The 22,184-nt window shown below is 52.4% G+C and overlaps 2 protein-coding genes across 7 annotated transcripts in view; one reads left to right on the top strand and one right to left on the bottom strand.

The window, feature by feature from the left end:
- The window catches only part of LOC110125760 (uncharacterized protein C1orf226 homolog), a 345,339-nt gene extending 329,774 nt beyond the window's left edge, over positions 1-15,565 (top strand). For 4 of the 6 annotated variants that reach the window (XM_070467692.1, XM_020875040.2, XM_070467693.1 and 1 more), the window contains 2 exons: positions 11,037-11,346; positions 12,153-15,565. In XM_070467692.1, coding sequence (XP_070323793.1) covers positions 11,037-11,346; positions 12,153-12,648 — 806 coding nt within the window. In that variant the 3' untranslated portion in view covers positions 12,649-15,565. Of the gene's footprint in view, positions 1-6,323; positions 8,060-11,036; positions 11,347-12,152 lie in introns of those variants that run through there. The other 2 variants (XM_020875042.2, XM_070467695.1) reach the window with 2 other exon arrangements.
- On the bottom strand, positions 3,611-6,302 carry SPATA46 (spermatogenesis associated 46). Its single transcript, XM_020875046.2, has 3 exons — positions 6,118-6,302; positions 4,889-5,002; positions 3,611-4,234 (listed from the first exon to the last, which is right to left on the bottom strand). The coding sequence occupies exons 1-3, from the start codon at positions 6,296-6,298 to the stop codon at positions 3,687-3,689; spliced, it is 843 nt and encodes a 280-aa protein (XP_020730705.2). The 5' UTR covers positions 6,299-6,302; the 3' UTR covers positions 3,611-3,686.
- Positions 15,566-22,184: the final 6,619 nt, after the last annotated feature.

Genomic DNA, 22,184 nt, shown 5'->3' on the forward strand with positions numbered 1-22,184 from the left:
TATTCCTTATATTCCTGCTGATACCAATGCTGTCTATAAAGCCTCTTCATAGCCTCACGTCTCTCAACTGCTCTCGTTTAGGGGTTGTATTCCTTTTTATTTTCTCTTTGCCTGACTGCTTTCTGCTACCCCTCACCCAATTTCTCTCCCTCTTCCTGAGCCTTCTACTTCCTAAAACTGTGTGGCATTAACTCTGTTGGATCAACTCTCTGGGAAAAGATTCTGTTCATGTAAGTGCACTTACTGCCTGGATGTTGTCACTAGTCTAGTGGCTTTTGCTAAATAAACCTTTCTTATTTCTAAAAGCTTTTCCATTGTCTTTTCTTGCTTCTTCTATTCCACCTGCTCCTTCTCCCCACCCCACCCCACCCCACCCCCCAAGCCTGGTGGCCTCAGCTCTGTGATACACGATTCCCAAGGGTGTGGTATTGAGAAAAAGAATTCATGCTTCCAACAAGGAGGCAAAGAAGGTGGTACCTTCAGAGGCAGTTTGTCCCGACCAGCCTTGCAGGATCAGGCTGAACCAACAGTTCGTATCCAGGGGCGGTGGTGCTCCCCCAGGGGATGTTTGACAGCGTCTTTTTGGTGTCAGAACTCGGAAGGAGTCTGTTGAGACATAGTGATTGGAAGCCAGGAAAGTTGCTAAATATTCTATAGTGTGCAGAACAGCCCCCACGACAAAGAATTGTCCAGCCCGAAATGTCAGTAATGCCTTGTCTATACCTGTTTCTTTTCTTCAGACTCTCCCATATCCCGGGCTCTTTCAAGCTCCAAACATCATTGAAATATTTTGGCAGCAGCAGCAAAGTTTTGAGTGCTTGAAAAAGTACATCATAGATCTTTTCAGATAGAGTTAAGATCATCAAGATTAAAAAATTTCACTGATTCCCTGACTATAAATGTCTGAAATATGTAGTTGGTAGGATGCTGGATGGGAGCAATCCAGAAATGTCCATACTGCAGGCAAAGCAGGCACCTTCCCACACCTGCCTGGAAGGATTACGGTGTCACTGAGACAGCTCAGCAGAGGGGTCCTGTTCACTGAGATGTGGACTTTCCTGCAGGGAGCAGAAATGAAAGGGGAGGCAGAAGGCTGTCAAAGACGGATGTTAGAGAAGCGTGGAGCTGCTGTCTCTCTAAATCAGCATCATGACAGTCAGGCTGCCGTGACCGGAACATATAGCCCTTTGGAAGGCATAGGTTTTGTTAAACTTGACTGTGGTGAGCCAGGCCTGGAGGAACGTTGGGAGCTCAGGTCAACCAGGTTTATGTATGCTCTGCCCTTCTCTGGCTGAGTGAACTGAACTGAACCTTATTTTCTCCTCTGTAAAATGGGAATACAGTACACCCCTAAAGCCTCGACAAAGAGGAAATGAGGCTGCATTTTAGAAGCAGTCAGTGTTGCTGCCCGGGGTGCCTGGCTGGGGCTCGGGCACAGTGCAGGGGACCTCTGAGGAGCCGGGAGGGGGAGGCCGCGCTGGTGTGGGCAGTGCAGGCGTGTGCTGCATGCATTTCTGCCGCGCGGAACCTCCTCAGAACTCTGTATGTTGAGAATGCTACTGGGGTCATAATGACCCTGCATTAAATGTGAAAGGTGGAAAGCAGGTGTCCTTAGGGAGAAAACGCTAACTCTGCGCACCCACCAGCGCTCGATTAGCATGTGCTGAGGCCCTCGGCTCAAACCCCAGCCTTCGATGGCTTTCTGTCTCTTCTTTAAAACTGTGCTCTGTGCCCAGGCGGCTCAGCGGGAAAGAATCGCCTGCCAATGATTGCCAGTGGCAGGAGGCGCAGGTTCAATCCCTGGGTCGAGAAGATCCCTCTGGAGAAGAAAGTGGCCACCCACTCCAATACTCTTGCCTGGGAAATCCCACGGACAGAAGAGTTTGCTGGGCTACAGCCCATGGAGTTGCAAAGAGACGGACACAGCTGAGCACGCCTGCACGTAGGTTCCCTGGCTGTGCCCGTGATGCGGATGCCCGGAGAAGGGCGGGAGGGCTGGGCTGAGGGGGAATGACTCCTCTCCTGGGTCCCCATACACCGTGCCGAGACGGTGGGCAGCCTTCCCGGGGCCACTCCCTGTCCCCCTGCCCCGTGCTCCTGCGGGCCCCCCATCAGGGGACATGTGTGCACAGAGACCTCTGAGGAGAAGCTCCCGAGGCTTCTGTGGCTTTCCATTGAGGGAAGGAGGGCGTCAGGGCGAGGACTAAAGAGTCATGAGAGCCTCTCATCTGCTCCCTCAGAGTACCAGGCCCTGGAAGAAGTAGAGGCATGTCAGGGCTGCCTGCAGACCACCGTGCCCCCTGGGGGCAGAGTGGGACCCTGCTCGTCCTGGCTCCTGGTCCAGCTGGAGGCTCCGACGGGGGGGTGGAGGGAGGTGAAGGAGTGGGGTGAGGAGCAGGGCACTGGGTGTGGGGCTGGGAGTGGCCTCCCAGCAAAGGACTGGGGTGTGGTGGGGCCATGAGTCCAGTCTCTCTCTCTCACAAAGGAACCACAGATGGTATTTGAGCAGGACGGTGCTAAGCAGAAGCAGCTTTGCTAAACCATAATGTGGGGCTTATGACCATGGGAAGGGTCAGAGGAGATACTCCCCACCTTGGCCAACCAGTGGGCAGGCAGAGACAAGGGGAGGGCTGGTGCCAGGGTCCCCGAAGGGAAACGCGCCCCTACCCCCTGCAGTGAAGGAGCCCAAGATGAAGTGAGAGGTAAATAAAGCCTAAAAATAAGACCTCGAACAGTACGCTCTGTCTTCTTTTTCCACCACATAATGGGCCAAACGGGTGTCCTTGCTGCCCACTCAGTGCTCATCCGTGTTTCTGTGTCAGGATGGGCTGTGAGGTTTGCTCGAAAATAGAATAAGGGTCAGGCCTATCTGCTAGGACATTCCTTGGTACTAGAAGCAGTGTTTTCACATGTTTAACCTGGCCTTTCTGCCATGACTCAACAGAGCTATGTAAAGATGTCCCATGTGTCAAAAATGACCTACTTCAGCCAGAGATGTCCCTTCCAAGAGAAGCATCATGGCATACGTGGTAGGAATGGGACCCAGCCTTATTTGCTTCTCTTCTGGCTTATGTGTGAGGCATGGCCTTCCCACTCCATCCCTCAGAAGATCTAACACCTAAGAAGCTTTCAAACTGCACGCAGATTCTGCCGATGCAAGCTTCCCCAGGCTGACAGGAAAGGGCCTTCAACACTTCTCCCTCCATGTGAGGTTCCCCATGGCGCGGGGCCAGGACTGATCACAGAGGGAGCAGCAGGGTGGTCAGGGTCTTAGAGCGGTGGTTCTCATACTCGAGCTACATCAGAATCGCCTAGAGGGCGTTTACAGCACAGACCGAGGGGTCCACCTGCAGTGTTCTGATTCAGTAGGTCTGAGAATTTAATTTCTAGCAAATTCCCAGGGGACACTGACACTTCTGGTCTGTGCACCTCACTTTGAAAAACCACCATCTTGGAAGATACTCTCACACTTTGGGTATTCTTTCAAAACAAAGAGGCGGGGAGATGGGCCTGGTGTTGCTAGGCAACCAGCAGCAGAAGAGAAACGGGATGGGGGCCAGGGGCTGGGAAGGATGGGGGTACAGGGTGACCTCACACTTAACAAAAGGCCGTCACTGACTTTGGTTTATTGACATCTCCACAGAGACATAAATAGGTATCGTCCCCTATTTACCGGGCGGCATCCACTAACAAGGCAGCTGCTGCTGTCCAGCAGGCCTACCGGAGGCCTGGCCACTGCCCAAGGAGAGCCTGTCTGCCGGCCGGGCCTTCGGCTCCTTGCCCCAGAGGGTTTTGAGCTTGCGATAGTACACCTTGCAGCTGAAGCCCTCCCTGAAGCCCCTCTTGATGTGGCTCTTAAGGGAGTGCAGCGTCGGGTACAGACGGCAGCAGGACGCACACTTGTAGCCAGTCTGCTGGACCGGGTGCCACTTGGAGGCCATCAGGATGTCCTGGGAGGTGATGGAGTCTGGGCCGGGCCTGGACTTCCTGATGGCCTCTCGGGGACAGGTGCTCTCTGGGGAGGAAGAGGATGAGCAGACGCTCTCGCCTGTGTCGTCCGGGAGGCAGCTGTCCCCCTGACCCTCGTCCCGCTGCACCTCCGGGAAGTTGTAGGTCTCGAGGTGGCTCTCTCTGTCCTTGCATAGAAAGTAGCTGTAAGGGGAGAACCAGGGCCGGTAGATGGTGCAGTTCCACCTCAGCTGCTCTCCATTTGGGGAGTCCCCCAAGATGCAATCTGCAAATGAAAGAGCTGCGTCTGAGCCTCAGGCCAGGCAGGGAGCATTGAGGCCTGGGGTGGCCAGAGACTGTGCAAAGACGCAGAAGGACAAGAAGACAGGTTAGTCGGGCATGCCCGCAGGTTACCCCTGCCCCGCCTTGGGTGCAGTTCTGCGAGCAGGCAGAGGGTGCGGTGGGGAGAGCAGGCTAAGGCGTTCCTTCCTGCTGTTTGCTTTTCTGCCGGTACAAATGGCAGTTTGACCTCTGGGCAGGGACTCCCGTTGGAGTCACTAAGCCCTGGTGTTTGTCAGGTGTGTCTCTCCCTGAGGACACCTCCCCTCTGCCTCCTGTAAGGAGCAGACTGCCAGACCTCTGCACTCCCTCTTCCTTCCACCAATGCTTGTGGCCATTTTTCCAGCCTCACTGTCTGCCTGCCTTCAACAGCCTGGTCAGGCAGAGACTGCTGTTGTACATCAGCATGAGAGACAGGAGAGGAGAAGCAAGAGGCCTCCACAGGCCTGCAGGTCTCTGCTAAAGGAAGCGCCAGGCAGAAGACTGCAGGGGGCAAGGCAGCAGGTGGTGATCCCACGCACAGCCCCCCCATGCCCTTAGGGAAGCAGCCCCATCCCCCCGGCTTCGCATCTGTGCCCGCCCCAGCCGGAGAAGGCCTCACCTGGCGAGAGCACTATGTTGTGCATCCCGTGCCGGAAAACGCTGCTTGGGTATTGGGGTAGCAGGGCCTGAACTGGGCTGGACAGCTCAGTGGGTAACACAGTCTTCGCGATGTCTGGGTTACAGGAGAAACATTCCGGTGAGCTGAGCATTGTTGGGGGTCCTCTTGTTGGGACCCTCCCCCCAAGACGTGCCTAGAGGTTCAACCTTGGTACTTTCAAGGCACTGCAAAGCTGAAGCAAAACAGTGTGACCTAGACAGGTAGAGCTATTCTGGATGACCTCCTGGAGAATTGCAAGTAGGGTGTGGTTTCAGTGAGACCCGGGAAAGATCCTCTCCAAAGGAGAATGTAAGAAGTGGCCAGATGGCAGCTTTCTGCCTGGCCCACCCCTCTCTTGACCCTCCTGCAGCTCACCGTGTGTGTGTACGTGTTTCTGTATGTTCAATCTACATTGCATGTTTTGGGTCCCTCCGGGGCCCAGGGGAGGGAGTCATGGGCCCTGTTGCTTTGTTACAAGATCCCTTTGAGGATGAAAAGCTCGTTTCTCCAATAAAAGTGCCTCCCACCCATAGCCAGAAAGTGTGCAGATGAACCTTAGCTGTCTGATGGCTGCTAATACTTGGCTTAAAAAACTGGCTTTCCTCAAATCTCAGAGTAGTAGCTGTGCTCAGCTTGGGAAATGGATACAAATGTCCTGTGTATAGGCAGTGGGTGTTTAGGAGAACTACTCCTCCATGGAGCAGCACTTAACTTTAGTGTGCATAGGAATCACCTGAAATACTGTCAAAAGTGCGGGTTCTGAGGTAGGGCCTGAGATTCTGCATTTCTGACAAGCTCCCAGGTGATGCTGATGTTAGAAGTCCATGGACCATGCTTTGAACAGCAAGTCAGAACATTCAGCTTTATTCCATGGTGAACTCATCAGACTCTTCTCCAACTTACATAGACAGGCTGGCCCCTCCAGTGTTCATGCAGATTCAGAGGGTGAAAAGCATGACAACAAATGTTTCCCCCATTCTTCACTTGCAAAAAATGAATAAACAACAGGGACCACTGGTTTCTCCAATTAAAATGCCTCCCACCCACAGCATTTTGAAAAATTATTTTCTCCCCATGTGTAATTTAACTTTCTCACTAAATTGAGGTCCTGTAACATGATCTGGTAGAGTACTCAGTTACAAGCTTCAAAGAGCCACATTTCGGGAGGGCCCAGGGGCACCAGAGTTTACCTGGCAAGCTGGTGGCACGTGAAGACATAAAATTAGGAAGAGTGCTCAGGGCAGGGGAAGAGATTCGAGTTCCAGAAATGCTGAGGAGTGAGAAGTTCTCCATATTCTGACTACCGAAGGGTACGGAGGTCACGCACGCCTGCTCCCCAGAGGCTGGTTGGGTTGTCCAGACGATAAACATTCCGAGTGCAGGTGACATCACAGGAAGACCACGTGATTCCACTCACCAGTAAGGGGCCCCTCAAAGATGGATGGGGTCTGGTGCAAGCAAGATAAACACTTTTAGAGAATTTTGTGACTTGGCATTCCTCAGTGGCCTGTCTTAGTTGGGAATGTCCAGAGAGATGCAGGCATGCAGGAGAGACCTGGTCGCGATGCTGTCTGCTCCCCCATCAGCTCTTTCACGTCCCTTTTCCATGTCGCTGTCGCTGCCCCCAGCTCTGGGGTTCTCCGTCCTCTCTGAGTGACCTCCTTGTTTCCTTTTTCATCTGCCTAATTTCTGCCACCAGATATCTTTGTTGCTTTAATTTAGCGTCTGGTTTGGGATATGGTGTGTTCTTTTATAGTTTTCTTTGGAAATAATTTCAAACTTTTAAAAAGCTGCAAAAATAAAATTAGTACAGAGAACATCCATGCACCCTGTATCTAGATTTTCCGATTGTTAACATTTTATTCCATTTGCTTTATCAATTCCCTACCTCCCTCTCTGTCTATGCATGTATACTTTTTTTTCCCCTGAGGTATTTGAAGGTAAGTTACAAACATAATGTCCCTTTGTGCCTAAATACTCAATATATTCTCCCCAAGAATAGGGACCAGATACTGTTTTAAATGGTTGGTGCTGTCTCTTCTTTAGCAAATGACTAAAACATAAATGGGTGGCTTACTCAACACCATTTGCTCATTATAAGCTATTTTCCCATGAGGTTATGAATTCAGAGTGGCAAGGTTGCCTCTTTTCTTTGCTTCACTTCTGTCATATAACAGCCTGGGTAGCCTGCTAGAGGGTTGATGGGTGAGCTGATCTTCTAGATCATCACCTCGAGATGCATACGGGGCTTTAGATGTAAAGGTGGTTATGTTTGTGCAGTGTGGGAAAGATCTGGTCCACTCTGTAAGCAGCAGTGGACCGACCCTGCTGTGTGTGGACCAAGTGTGATTGAGCGACTACGTGTGGAGCCCAGAGTTGTCCTGTCTGTGTTTGTTCACAACACTCAGACATTTGCCGGGGGCAGTGTGGAGAACGTGCTCTCCTCACGCTGCCTCCACAGCCTGGCCTGGAATGTTAGAACGCGTCGGGATGCAAACTGATACTATGCCCCTTGGTAACTGTAAGGTATTGGCAATTTCAGTTGGCTGTTGTGGCCCGCAGAAAGATCAGGGCTCAGGGAGTCAGCCTGTGTGAGTTCTAAATTTGGCTCCACCGTTTAGCTCCCTGTGGGTATGAGGCATACTGCCACCTGCCTTTCCATTCTGTTAATTGATGTGATTGGATGAATGACCATCTTCCTGGTCTTAAATCTAGTGACTTGCATGTGGAAATGACACAACTAAGGAAGGAGTGATGCACACAGGATCCAGGAAACTTAGAACTTCATCCTGCCCTGGCCCATCCATTCCTCCTTCCGCCAGCTAGGAACTTCAGATATACCTAATGCAAAGGGGGCTCAGAATATTGGGGAAGATACAGGAGGCTACATCACTGCCTGTTGGGAGGGTTTTTAAAACACTGTTTTGACCTGGTTATTAAAAAGCATACGGGCAGCCGGTCCTCCTGGGTGCCTCACGGCAGGGCACCTGTCTTGCATGCTGTGTCCTCGCAGTGTGTGGTTGCCGGTGGCCCAGACAGGAGACGACACTCCCCACGTGGTCGGTCGCTACATAAAACGTGTCTCTCTCTCGTTTGTTTCCCACCTGCTTTCCGAGCCCCTTTCTCGGACAGGTAAGATACCGTCTTTCTTGTGGATGACTTTGGCTCCAGATGTCCCCCTCTGCTTGACTGTGTGCATGCTGGGGGTGCTCTTGGGAGGGTCACCTGGTTGGGGTCCAATTACCTTCCTTTCCACCATCACTGTTATTTTCTGAACCACCATGCTTCTGGTCCTGACAGTGTGCGCAGTCTTAATGCTTTCAGCAGGAAAGGGGCTTGCTGCACACCCCTCAGATGGGGAAATGAAGGAAGCCCCAGGGAGAGTCCTGCATTGGAGGCTGGCAGTTCCTCCCAGTCTGACCTCAAGAGCCCCTGTGGACCACTCCCGCAGGAGGAGGTTTTGAATGACTTTTGTAAATGGAAAAGGGCTTGGAGAACGTTTTTCTAAGATGTTAGCTCCTAATGCAGTCAGTTTTAAGTGTTCACGTCAAAAGTCAATTCAATTAAACTATTTGCTAAATGCCTGCTATTGTGCAAGGCCCTATGCTGAGCATTGTAGACCAGAAGTTATCACTTAAGATGCTACAGCCCATGGAGGAGCTTATTTTATTATAAAGACAAGATATATTTACCAGAAGACTTCAGAGAATTGTGAAGAGAGTATGTGATGGGCTATCTTTAAATTACTTAAGAATTCAGCATATACATTCTGATGGGTAGAGAAACAAGAAGTACAGGAAATCTAAAATGGTGTTTAGTCAGAAAGTTATGTTTATTAGACCGTTTCCTCAATAATTATGATAAAGGGGCTTACAATTTACAAGTTGCTTTGCCAGGTGTTTTTGGTACTTACACTTTTAGAAATGAATGTGTCTGCTCTGAAAGTTCACATTAAACCAACAAAGAAGCAGCCACAGCACTATGTGAGCCCAGAAGTGGTGGGGATTGGCCTTCTTCCCCAGCCTACCTCTCTTGAACACTCACTCTAGCTTCATGGTGGCCCAAATACTTTCTAGTTTGGGGGGAAATCATTAAATGCACTAGTTTTCAAGAGTTCATGATCAAAGAACACTTTGAAGAATGTGGGACATGATAGGTAAATTATGCGAAAGTGGATAACATGGCAGGATTTACACTCTAGGAGAAGACTCGAGTTGATACCCCTATTGTCGGATGGGCAAGGACCTCCTGCTGGTGTGGTGGGTCTACACCGGGAAGTCAGCCAGCCTGAACCAGCAGGCTCTGTGCCCGGTGTCCCAGCGATGCCCTAATCAAGTTCCTGGCATGTCTCCTGCAGAGGTGCTTTTCCTGCACATGGGTTAGGGTCAGTTACAGGGGTGACTGGGGCTTTCCAAAGGCGGAGATTCCACTCTTCCCACAGCTGCCTCCTACCTCCAAAGACCCTCACCATCTGGCTCATTGAGGTAGTTGGCTCAGAAGAGAGATCTCTGCTTGAAACCACAATACAGAGAAATGCTCCCTGTGACCCAGGACTCAGCAGGGCAGGGCAGAGATCCACCTGCAATGCAGGAGACTTGGGTTCAATCCCTGAGTTGAGACGATCCCCTGGAGAAGGGATACTCCTGTATTCCTACATGGAGAATTCCCTGGATAGGGGAGCCTGGCAGGCTACAGTCCACGGGGTCACAAAGAGTCAGACATGACTGAGCGACTAACAGTTTCACTTTTTTCAACAGAAGAAAATGTACACCCTAATCTCAGTTCCTCTTAGGAAGGCTCAGCAAGAATAGACACTTAGGAGAGGAGCCTGTGACCAAAAGCAACCTTTCCTCCCCATAGATTGACAAAAGTATCTGGAGCAGTTGGGAAGGACAGGAGCCTCCAGCCTGCTTGCAAGGTGCTAGCGTGCATCTGGCTGCACTGAGGCCTGAGCTGAATTTCCAGGTGGGGAGACGCTGCCCCATGCCAGGGTATATACAGCATGGCTTAGAACCCTGAGCTCCAGCTGTTTCAACTAGACGTCTCAGAGCTGCTGCGGTCTTGGTCGCCACAGTTCTCTATCTGCAAATGGGTTTGGCAGCTCAGGGTACTCATTTTGAGCACCTACTGTGTGTTAGCTGTCAAAGACACAAAGATGAATGAGATATGGCCACTGTCTTGCAGGTATCAACAACTCTGTGGGTCTCCTGTCAGCCCTTTGAGTTAATTAATCCTTCCACCTGAAGAGAGATCCCTAAGAGGAGTGTCCACAAGGCATATTTAGACAGCATGCAAGGCAGGGGAAGGAGTGGGATAAGCTCTGAGCTTTAGGTGAGAAAACCTGGTTTCTAGTTCCCACAGCACCAGTAATTGCCTGTGACCTCAGGCCCAACAGTTCACTGCTCTGAGCCCCATTTTCCTCCTCCACAATAAAAACCTTAACCACACCCCATCTCGCTAGGCTGTCGTGAGGATTAAGTGAGCTGGTGTTTGTCAGCTTCCTCCTGCTTCCTTGGCACCGAGTGCTTGTCCATTTGGTTCACACCATCCCTCCTCGAACAGCTGGTCCATTCTCCCAGATTCCACAGCAGGAGAAGTGAGCATTTTCCACGGAGAAAGCATGCTACGCATGTGGCTCTTTGGCAGAGAACCTCCAGCTCCAGGCTTCACACTTGCGCTTCCTCCACCAGCTTCTACCCCAATACCCAAGTCCCCGCCGTGTGTGCTCACCGCACCATCAAAATGTGCATCTCATTGTTTCATCCTGGTTTTCCTCTACTTTAGAAGGCCCACGACCCCAAGGTCAGGAGTTAGGCTGTGAGTCAAGGAGGCAGGCTTAAAGGGAGAAGTTAGCTTTTTTGTGTGGCTAGAGTTCATCACTGATTAACCAGGGTGAGGCAGAACTAGAATTTCTGGTCCCACAGCCCATCAAGACAATGGGATTGGAAGGTTCAAGAGTGTCTTTGCTGGCGCGCTCTCGACTATTCCCAGAGCCTTGTGGGGTTACCGAGCTGTGTGTGTGGTCTAAGGAGAAGGCCGGCAGCCATGGGGAAGGAAGTCCCCACGCCCTCCCCTCACCAGCTCTCTCTCTTTCCCTCTTTGTTTGTAGTCGACCACAGCATGTTTGAGAACCTGAACACAGCCCTCACTCCCAAGCTCCAGGCGAGCCGCTCCTTCCCCCACTTGTCCAGGCCGACGGCCCCCAGCTCTGCTGCTCAGGGGTCTGCGGAGTCCGGGGGGCCTGGACTCTGGGTGGGCAGCAGTCAGCACCTCAAGAGCCTGGGCAAAGCAGTAGGGGCCAAAGTGAATGACTTCCTGCGGAGAAAGGAACCCTCGAGCCTGGGCAGCGTGGGCGCGACAGAGGTCAACAAGACGGCGGGGGCCCAGCTGGCCAGCGGGGCTGACGGGGATGACGGAAGGTGAGTGCGCTGCCTATCACCTCCCTGCGGGTTGTGGACCAGGAAGAGGCTTGCAGATAAACTGTAGTGTCTCGAGAGGAGAATGACCCCGGGGCAGGGACGTGAGGTTGTCACATGAGAAGTAGCTGAAGGGTGACATTTGGGGAAGCCGGCTTCGCCGTCCACCACCACAGCCGAAGTTCACGGCATGCCCATCATGTCCTAGCACTGTGCTGGACTTCAGCTGCGCTATTTTACCCAACCCTGCTGCCGTCCTCTGAGGTAGACGGTATCATTTCCATTTTGCAGACAGTGCAGGTTCAGAGTGGTAACGTGAGGAGCTTAAGGGTACAAAGTTAGTGACGGGCAGAGCTGGATTCAAACCCAGGTATTGTGGGAAGCAAGCTTCCCAGGGGGATTCTGACAGCCCCACATGAGAAGCCCATGTTTGGGCAGATGTGGGGGAAGCCTCCCATTTTGAGCCTCGTTTTAGACACCTGGACTTGGAGGGTGGTGATGCAACTTTTGAGAGCTACTGCGTAGGGTCTGATGTGATGCGGTTCACCAGCGGGCCCAGTGTTAACACTCTGCACTGCTCTGAAGAGCCACATGCGTAGCATGCTTCCTCCGTGGAGTGAGGATGTGACAGGCCCAAAGCCATTTGTGCTCACACTGCTGAGACTCAACGCTAAAACAAGAATGAGAGTCCAGAGTGTAAAGCGCCCCCGTGGGTGGGTGAGTAGAAAATGCAGTTGGAGCTAGAGATGGGAGAACACAGCAGGGACTGGTGTCTCGCCAGCCTCAGAGCACTGACGTCAACTTTACAGGTCAGCCCTGCAAGAAGCATTCCCTCGGCTGGATCCTCCACCTCCCACCACCAGGAAGCGAACCCCTCGGGCCCTGAAGACCACCCAGGACATGCTGATTTCATCACAGCCTGTCCTAAGCAGTCTGGAGTATGGGACAGAGCTGTCATCTGGGCAGCCCCAGGTCTTGTCTTCCGCCCAACCCAGCCCAGCCGATGCTTCCCAGCCAGAGGCCACCACGGAGGTGGTGGACAGGGGCGACGCTCTGCCGAATGGAGAGGCTTCCGTGTCGGTACCTGACCTCATCCACAAGGACAGCCAGGACGACCCCAAACTCAAGGCGACTGAGTGCCGAAGGGCCTCCTCCCCTGGCCTCATGGAGAGAAATGGCCTCAAACTCAGCCTGAGCCCCATCAGCCTGGCCGAGTCTCTGGAGGACGGCAGCCCGCCTCCCCGGGCGCGGACCTCCAGCGTTGACAATGAGGGCCCTCACCCAGACCTGCTGTCCTTTGAGTAGAGCTGCGTCTGCCCCTGCTGAGCGCCCCTTCCTTCTGCCCTCTGCTCCACCGTGCACCCTGGCCCTGTCCTCTCTCCTGCTGTCCTCCTTGCACACAGCATGGCAGAGTGATTCTCCTGGTGATTGCAGGGCCAGAGGTCCAAGTGGTTGTAGTTCAAGAGTCTGTCCATGGAATGGAAAAAGCACGCACTTGGATGCCTTCCCAGCTTCTCTGCATGCTGGCTGCAGCCCTTGGATGTTGGGGCACCTCTGCTCCCAAGGTGCCCTGGCTTCCCATTAATGTGCAGGGCCAGCAGCCCAGGGTGAAGGCTGTTCTCTGCCTGTCTTCCAAATGCCGCCTGCTATTCTCTTTTCCTTGCCCTCCTGGTTCCTTCCTTCTCCTCCCCGGGCACCCAGAGGCCTCCTGCCTCAGGGGGAGTCAAAGTGGATGAGGGATGCTGGGTTTGGCTTGGTGATGGGCCCAGACCCAGAAAGCCACACCTGAACACAGCCTAGCCACAGCGCTTCCTGGTCACAAGACAGTGCAGGCCTGGGGCCATCACCTTGCCTCTGCCCGTGTGGGTGCAGGCTGAGGGAGATGCTTACGAAGCCTGAGACTTGGGCAGCCTTGTCACCCCGAGTTCATAGGTGCTGCTCATCTAGACAGGGAAACACGGTGAGCCCTCCCTGGGGCAGGGCACGGAGCCAGCCTCCGCGAGCACCTGCCCAGCGTGGGCATGTCCAGAGGCTTTGGGAATGACGATGCCCCAGGTATGTGAATGCTCCCTGCCCAGAAGGAGGGGCCCGGGCCTCCCGTGCTGTGCATGGAGACAGGGCTGGGCAGGCCCCGGCAGAAGCAGCAGAGCAAGTTCTGACGTCATTTGGGGGGAGGGCCCGGGACCCCGGCATCCAGGGAGCTGGTCCCGAGAGAACCCGCAGCAGGAGTGGAGGAGAATGTGGGAAGAGGAGTCGTAAGGACTCAGGGCAGCTATGGGCGCCTCACAGCCTGCCGTGATGTAGTTCCAGGCTCTAGGCGTGGTAAGTGCGAGGACGAAGGTGAAGAGAGTGTGAGAGGTTGGAATGTGGTGAGGAGCATGGGCAGGCTGCCCTTGAGGAGGAGGCACTCCCTATGCGCCTGCCTCCGGGGTCTCTGTGACGGACAGACAGTCCCCCCAACCCCGCTGCTTCCGCCCTCCTGTGTTAACCCGCTTCTGTGTTCCTGTCTCCCACCAGGAGTCCTGTCCTGCTGCCTTCCTGTGGCCAGGAGACCCTGTCAGGGGTTGATCCCAACCTTGGGGGCCTTTGCAGCAAGAAGAGAACGTGCCTTTTCTTAAGCAGGGTGGCTGGTCCCTGAGAGACGGCTGAGAGGGGCTCGTCTGGCCAGAGCAGGGTCTCCATTCCTCTTCCTGCAGTTCCTGCTGCCTCCTGTCCTCTTCGCCACTTGGCTTCCCCTTCTGGGTGCCCCAGCGCTCACTGCCCACTTCCTCTCACCCCCCGATCCCTGCTCCGCCCCTCAGCACCTCTGTGGCCCTGGGAGCCTCGGGGCATCACCAGCGTGTGTGCTTGTGTCTGCAGCCACGTGGCCAAGCCCCAGCTCTGCCACGGCCTTTCTCCTGCCTTGTCTTTTCACAGCCAAGCTTTGTCTCCTTGTCCTCAGAAGGGCCCCAGCGCACCGGGCACCTGGTGGGCCATTGTGAAGTGAGCAAGGCTGTTACTGAATTGAGTCAATCCTGCCTTATTCCAGGAACATCACAAGGATGTGATACCTGCCCTCAATGCTCAGAAGTGCTTAGGACTAGCATTTTGGGGGCCTGTGAGTTTTCCCACAAGGGCTTGGGGTTCTGCACAAAACACAGAGCTGGAGGTGAGGGACAGAGAGCTAAACCCACGTGCTGGGAGCTAGCCTGCTTTCGTTTGTACTTCCGTCCCGGAAGTCCAGTTTGCTTCTCTGATGGGAAACTTACTAAGTATCTACACTCTGGCCTGCTTCTGTCCCAGGGCTCAGAGTGGCTCTGGCCGGATGACACTGTAGCCATAGGCACAGAAGTGGCAGGCCAGGGCTGGCTTAAACCCCCTGCTGTCCGCTCCCCACCCGGATGCCACTGAGGTTCAGGGGTCAGCACAGGCATCCTGCCAGGCTGTCCTGGGACCATGGGCGGGGCAACCCCAGCGTCCCCAGACGCGTGTCCAGTGCTGAATAAGGAGGGGGCTGAGGGACCCTGTGTCAGCGTCCAGGTGGCCTCGCTTTGGTCGCCACCTCAGCCATTCTGCAGCAGGGGGTGGGGAAGCTCTCAGGCTAAATTGAGTCCTAAATGCTGCAGAGAGTGCCTGGTGCTAGGGGATAAGGGGTGCCCAGAGGCCGACAGGAAACGGCAGTGTCTATCCTGCTGAGGGCCCTGGCGCAGACCAGCTGTCTATGCAAAACCCCACTTGGCTTCCTGCGTCGATCTCAACACCTGACCTTCCTGTGACTGCAGCGTGACCCGCACACACCCCTCAGGGTGACTTCAGCTTCTCTGGAGGCTTGACTCTGGGGTGGCCCAGCCTGCTCCAGGACAGGGCACTGAGGAGAAATGTCTTCTGTGTCCTCAGAAGGAAGTGGGGCCGTGGGGTTTTCTTCACATCCTGGTCCCACTCCCCTGAATCCCCATATTCAGCAGTAGCTTTGCCCTGACAGATGCAAGGTGAGCTTCCAGAACCTGGCCAAAAGGTGGCATATTCATACTACACTGGCACAGAGAGAAATGTAATGTGTTAACGAATGTGGGTGGTGAAGACCTTCTTGTAATCCATCATCTTTTAAAGAACAAAGAGGTTGGCCCCAGTTTAGGGGAAGAAGAATATTACAGAGCTATTCCGAGTATTTTCTAGAGATTTTATATTTATATTTTTAGTAATTTTCTGGTAGAAACTATACAATAAAATGATTTGGTTTGGTTTTGCTGGTTTGGCTTTTTTCTCCTAACCCATGGGGAGTGGTTGCTTTTTCTGAAGGCTGACCTGTTCGCTGGCGGTTTGCTTTGTGAGCCTGGGAGAGTGAGACGTGACGGATCTCTAGCCCGAGACCTTGGGCGGAAATGTGGGGATGTGCCCTCATTTATTCCCCTAGCTGGCTGGCCGCTGTGGAAGTCTCCCTCCTCCAAATTGGACTATGACTATTTCAGGGAACCCACATCATGTGCAGAGGTGCCACCCCCCCCCCCCTCAGAAAGAAGCAGGAAATGAGAGTGACCACCAGATCATCTCCCTGGGGTCCATACCTCTCTCCCATTGAGGCAGGAACGGAGCTGGGTGTGCACGCAGACCTTCAGGGAGGGACCGGAGCTGCTGTCAGATTCCAAGTCATTAGTAACGTCAGTAAAGCACCCAAAACTGCTGATGTGGTCACTTACCCCAGACCACAGTAACCCAGATGCTCCTTACTGAGAGAGCATGGCTTAGAGCAGTGCTGGCCTGAAGCCCCCTGGGTGCCCCCGGCTATCCGCTGACTGGTGCCAGACTGAATGACCCAGAGGACTCCCAGCTGAGAGCCGACCGGACCTTTAACCTCCTTAAAAGGGACAAAGTGGAGAAAAGATAGGAAGAGGAAGGAGAAGAAGCCATATCCGTAACTAAAGGGGGAGGGATGGGCCCTTTCTGCCCAGCCCTGTCATTCTCCCCCACGATGATGCCTGAGACCCCTCCCTGGCTTCAATTAAAAAACATCTCAGGCGTGAGGCTAAGTCTCCAGTCTTTTCTGCTCTGAATTCCACTCCTGCACTTCATTCCTCAGAGGAAGAAGACAATGGGCCTTCACTCTGCTTGCTTGCTCTGCAGTGGGGCTCAGCATATTGTTCTGGGAAGGTACGAATAACGCAAAAACCAATCCAACATATTCCATGCATGGGAAAAGGCATTTTAAATATTTAACGGTAGCAACTTTTTCCTTTAAGTGTAAGCTCCAGTTTGGGCAACCGCTCCCATTGAGTAGCTTCAGGATTGACTTCTGCAGTCATTCAGGTGTGAAATGTACCATTCACATGCCTTTTCTTTCCCACTATTATGCGAAGTAATTATTTGGGGCTAAGATCAAATATGAAAAATCATAATGTAAAATAAAAACTTTTTGAGGAAATTTTTAAGTGTGAAAAGGGATGTGAATGTGTCACCTGGTCTTTAATGCTGTGGTCTGAGCCTTTGGTCTGGAAGCTGGGGTAAGATATCCAAGCCTGTTTGTGTACTGAGGGCTGTCTGGGGCACAGTGGTAACGCTGGTGGAGAAGAGATCCCTGCTTGTCTCTCACGAGGCCCACAGTGGACAGAGGAGCCTGGTGGGCTACAGTCCATGGGATCGCAGAGTCAGGCAGGGCTGAGCCCCCAGGCGTGCACGCCCACAGTTGCTGAGGGCACCGTGGAGCCTGCCTTCCTGCCCTGCCTAACAGGCCGTGTTAGCATGACCTGTTACACAGTGGAAGTACGGGGCCGGGGTGGCAGTTTCAACTGAGAGCGTTTTTCCTCTGCCTGTAGTGATCGCTGAAGGAAATGAACAAATCACAGGTCCTCAGGAAACCCACTTCATTCCTCAAGTCTGGTGGGGAGCTCCTGTTGGGATTCAGAAGTCACGGGATGACTGTAGCTAGTACCAGACTGCACCTCAGATACTGCTCCAAACTCAGAGAGCTGCTTCCTGGTGAGTTTGCTCTCAGACTTATTCAGAATCCCTTCTTAGTCTGTGAATCCTGGGAGTGTTCTAGAACCGTCTGTGCTTCAATACCCTGTGTCCTCTCTGTCTCATCTCCACCACCCCAGGCCTCCCGAGTTTGGTTTGCCACCTACAGGCAATAGCTCCTTGCCTTTGAGATGTGGGCTCTCGGGGTTCCCTGGGCTTCCCTCAGCGTTGCCCCTGCCGTGCCTGCCACTCGGCTTGAGGTGCCCCATTCCGGAGCTCCCCACGCCCCGTTGTGGCTCCCTTCTGAGTGGGAACAAGTAATTAATTCCACACAAAGAAACTCGGCTCTCATAGAAGAATCCCCACCTCCCCTAAACAGCTTCGTGAGTGCAGACAACATTTAGTGTCATTCATCTCTCCCAAGGAAATCCACTCTGGAAACCTTCATTTCAGTCGTCCAGTGAAGCACCTTCGGGGACTTCCCCCTCCAGGGTGCCCTCCTCCCTGCTGCCGTTTGCACTGGGGCGTGTGATGAAAGCCTGGAGTCCCCTCCTCTGACTTCCCACTAATGAAAAAATTCCTCCGCGTTCGTATCTAGGGCCCGACACCCAGAGACACAAATCCTCTTTGTGTCCAGCTTATTTCCAGCTGCTGCCATGATAAATAGTGCAGCTCAAGGGAGCCTAGGCAAGCTGTACCCCACGGAGCAAATCACTCGGTTACTGCCACACAGACAGGGGAGCCGGCTAGGGGAAATGTTTAGGGACCAACTCAGACACACCAGGCTACTTTCCCGTGGGAGGTACCCGAGGAATCTGTTTTGGGGTGGGAAACACTGCCAGTGTTTCACTCTTGGAAAAGACAAAAAAGAAAAAAGTCACCCAAAGCCAGAAGCCACACCTCACAGCAAACTGCAGCTTTTGTTCTGCGAGTCACAATTTAACCAGTCTAGCGGTTTCCAGTACCATGGGCCTTAAAGTTCCCTTGGTATTTGCCTAGGAACCTCTCTACACTCCTGTTGTTATGCAACTCCCACCCTTTGAGCTGGTGGGTAAGTACAGCAGGTGGTGCTAGTGGTAAAGAACCTGCCTGCCAATGCAGGAGACACCTAAGAGATGCAGGTTCCATCCCTGGGTCAGGAAGATCCCCTGGAGGAGGGCACCGGCAACCCACTCCAGTGTTCTTGCCTGGAGAATCCCATGGACAGAGGAGCCTGGCGGGTTACAGGGTCCACAGGGTCGCAAAGAGTGGGACATGACTGAAGCGACTTAGCATGCATGTAAATAGAGCCACATGTTCAGCCTGCTTCACGGGCTGACTCATGGGCAACTTACAGCATCTCCCTATGGTTACTGCGGCGTGATTCCAGTTGGCCCAGGCCACTGCAGGGCCAATAGAGGGACGGGAGTTCCACCAGCCCTGCAAATTCAGCCAGGGAATGTACTCCCCCTACATCCTAAGCCCACAGCTGATGGACCCAGTTGCTGGATAGGAAAACTCAGAACAAGCTTGTTCTACCTCCCAGTCACTCTGGTTATCTGGTCCACTCTCAACCGTCCTTGCTCAATTAAAATCCTGGGTTCTCTGTGTCACGAGCTGTCAGAAAGTCTTTGCAGCAGACCTGGTCAGTTCTCTGTAGGCTGGGTCAAGGTGTGGTATTTCTAGGAGCTGGGTCTTTTGGAGAGGCTGTGTAGGACAGCTGGAAGGTGACCCGATGTGTGATAAAGCTGAGGGAGGAGGTCGTGCTCATGGGCAGCAGCCCGCCCATGCCTCTCCCCACGTCCCCCTAATTCTTCAGTCAGCGGTTATGTAGGTGGTATAGATGTGACACGGCTGGGGCCTCTTCTGGGACACCCATGGGAGAAGGTGACCCTGGTTCTCTGTGCAGTCCTGCCCAGCCTAGCTTCCCGGCTCCATCTGCCACTACTGCATCTGTGTCCCAGCGCCCACACTCTAAACTGCTCAGAATTACTGCCGTGTCTTTGTTCAAGAGTGTCCATCCACCTGGTCACCCCCTCTCATCCTTTCTCTGTCCTCTGACTTTGCCATGCCATGTTGATTCATCCTTCGTATTTCAGCTCAGGCATCCGTTCCGCTGGGATCCCTGCCCAGACGCCACCCCCAGCCCATCCTCCGCTCCCAGGTGGCACCCTGCGCCTTTCTCCACGTGGGCACTTGCCATGTGATGCGAGCCGGAGCTGCCTCCTGCTGGCTCTCTCACAAGTCTCGGAACCCCACAAGGGCAGGGCCTTGTCGCCTTCATCTCTGACTCCTTGGTCCCTGGCACAGCCCCCCGCACATCACAGGAGCTTGATAAAGAGCCTTGAAATGAGCTAAAGTCAAAGGACTCGTCCTCTGATTTGGGAGATTTTATATACATGTGCACATACACACACAGGCTTCCCAGGTAGCTCAGTGGTGAAGAATCCCCCTGCCAGTGCAGGAGACGTGGATTCGATCCCTGTGTTGGGAAGATCCCCTGGAGAAAGAAATGGCAGCCAGTCCAGTATTATTGTTTGGAGAAGCCAATGGACAGAGAAGCTGGGTGGGCTACAGCCCATGTGGTTGCAGCGTTAGACGCGACTTAGTGACCGAGGACAGGCGCGCGCACAGTCTAGTGCTGAGTGCAGAGGCATAAGTCAGCCCCCTCCTTTCAGCTTCTCCCCAGGGCCTCGCCCGCAGGTGATTTCCGCACCTGACATCCACTGCAGGGACGGTTAGGGAGAGGCCATTTCCAAAGTGGAAATGATGAGTGGACCGGTGTGTCCTCATTTCTCTTCATCCAAAGCCTTCATCAGTTCTGCCCCCTGGACAGGTGGCACCTCCCCATGCAGCCAGCAGAAGCAGGCACATGCGTCCAGCCTGACCTGAGAAGGGTCACACTCCAGCTCTGGTCTTGCGGCTCCTCCAGCTGCTCTCAGGTCCAGTTCTTAAAAGTTGTACTTCACTATTCTGGGCTTTCTTATTAATTGATGCTTTATTATATTTCCAAAGTTCCTGTATATGCCAGGAATTGTGCTAATCAGTTTACATTCATTATCTCATTTGTTTTTCTCAATAGCCCTGCAGGGAAGTCCTTCTAAGCCTGTTCTTTAGGTCTAGACAAAACGTACTGCAGTCAAGGAATTCACACACAGGATCTCATTAATCCTTGTATCTTGTGAGGTAGTTATTTCAGCCCCATTTTATAGACGGGTAAACTGAGATTGGGGGCTTCCCCAATGGCTCAATGAAGTGCAGGAGACACAGGAGATGCTGGTTCCATCCCTGGGTCAGGAAGATCCCCTAGAGAAGGGAATGGCTACCCACTCCAGTCTTCTCTCTCAGAAAATCCTGTGGACAGAGGAGCCTGGTGGGCTATGGTCCATGGGTAACACAGAGTTGGACACTACTGAGTGACTAGCACTTTCACTTAGATTGAGGTAATGACTAAGCAGATTGCCTGAGTCTTACAACTGATAAAAATATAGAGCTAGACATTTAGGCCCAGGATTTTTAGATTCCAGGAGCAGACAGCATCACCACCACCACATGGTTCTTCTCTGTTTCCATCACACCAGTCTGATAAAAATTTCCCAGAAATGTTCATGGCCCAGAAACATCTTGTTGAGTTGGACCTTCTCCAGGGATGAATGTGATTTCATTAAACACTGAATATTCATGTGGGGTGGGAATTGAGAGACCCATTCACCAAATCCCTCATTTTACAAAGAGAAAACAGCACGGACTACAGTTTTTCAATATTAACCTGTCCTGGCATGGTCTCTGATTTCCCACAATAACTCTATGCAGTAAGACTTATTAACTCCATTTTCTAGATGAGGCTGGCCAGGGGCTTAGAGAGTTTCAGCAACTTGCCCAAAGTCACTCTGCCAGTAAGTGACAGAGCTGATTGGTGCCTCTGGAAAACATCCATTCTTCAGGGTGTTGGTATGAATATGATCTATGAATTGCACTCCAAGCAGGAGTGGCAGAAGTATTTCTACTGCATCTCAAATTGCAGACTCAAGGAAGCCTGGCTCATGCACTAATCCTGTTACTGAGCCTGGAGATTAAGCATTCAAATGAGAGATGAGTATTATGAGAGGAATGTTTCGCCTTTTGTAGCTACCATAGCAGTGCTAAAACAACAAAAACTTCAGCTCCGTATCTGTTTTCTTGGTGGTTGTCTGACCTCTTGTGGCTGGCTTTAGGCATTGCCGTTTCTGGCAGCTAGTTTCTCTAAGGGACAGTTTTTTCATGACAAAAGTAACATACATTTAAGAGGTAAGTACTATCTCTTTTGGAAAGTCTTGTAAGTTTCCTAAGATCATTCAACAAGTAGTATGTGAAAGGATAAATAAAACAGATGACACTTTTTTTAACTAGGAATTCCATAGGAGAGAAAAAATAGAAGGGGAGGAAATCTTTGAAAAAAAAAAATGAGAGTTCTCCAAAAGTATAGAGAGATTAAAATTTTAATACAATGGCATATAGACCTTCAAACAGGATGAGGAGGCAAAACTCAGACACATTTATAGCAAAATGTAGGGTCCAAAAGAGAAACCACCTTTACCATTTCCAGAAAAAAAAAGATGAGCTGTAAAGGAGAATCAGGTTGACATCAGACATCTCAATAAGAATCCTAGATACAAAAAATAATGGCTTAATGTTTGATATTGTTGGAAGAAAAGGACACTAAGCCTGTGTATTCAGTTCAACTATCATGTGAATGAGTATAAACACTATTATGAAGTATGTGTGTGCTCACCCGCTCAGTCATGTCCAACTCTTTACGACTCCCTGGACTGTAGCTCACCAGGCTCCTCTGTCCATGGAAATCTTCCAGGCCAGAAAACTGGAGTGGGTTTCCATTTCCAACTCCAAGGGATCTTCTCGACCCATTTGCAGGTGGATTCTTTACTGCTGGG

This window comes from Odocoileus virginianus, chromosome 5, assembly GCF_023699985.2.
Source record: "Odocoileus virginianus isolate 20LAN1187 ecotype Illinois chromosome 5, Ovbor_1.2, whole genome shotgun sequence".
NCBI classification, from domain to species: Eukaryota; Metazoa; Chordata; class Mammalia; order Artiodactyla; family Cervidae; genus Odocoileus; species Odocoileus virginianus.

Excerpts from the sequence above, each read along its gene's own strand:
- SPATA46 (XM_020875046.2), bottom strand. The coding sequence starts at position 6,298 with ATGTTTATCGTCTGGACAACCCAACCAGCCTCTGGGGAGCAGGCGTGC. Across the intron at positions 5,003-6,117 it reads ACGTGCCACCAGCTTGCCAG|ACATCGCGAAGACTGTGTTA; the intron begins GTAAACTCTGGT and ends CCTGTAACCCAG. Across the intron at positions 4,235-4,888 it reads CAACATAGTGCTCTCGCCAG|ATTGCATCTTGGGGGACTCC; the intron begins GTGAGGCCTTCT and ends TTTCATTTGCAG.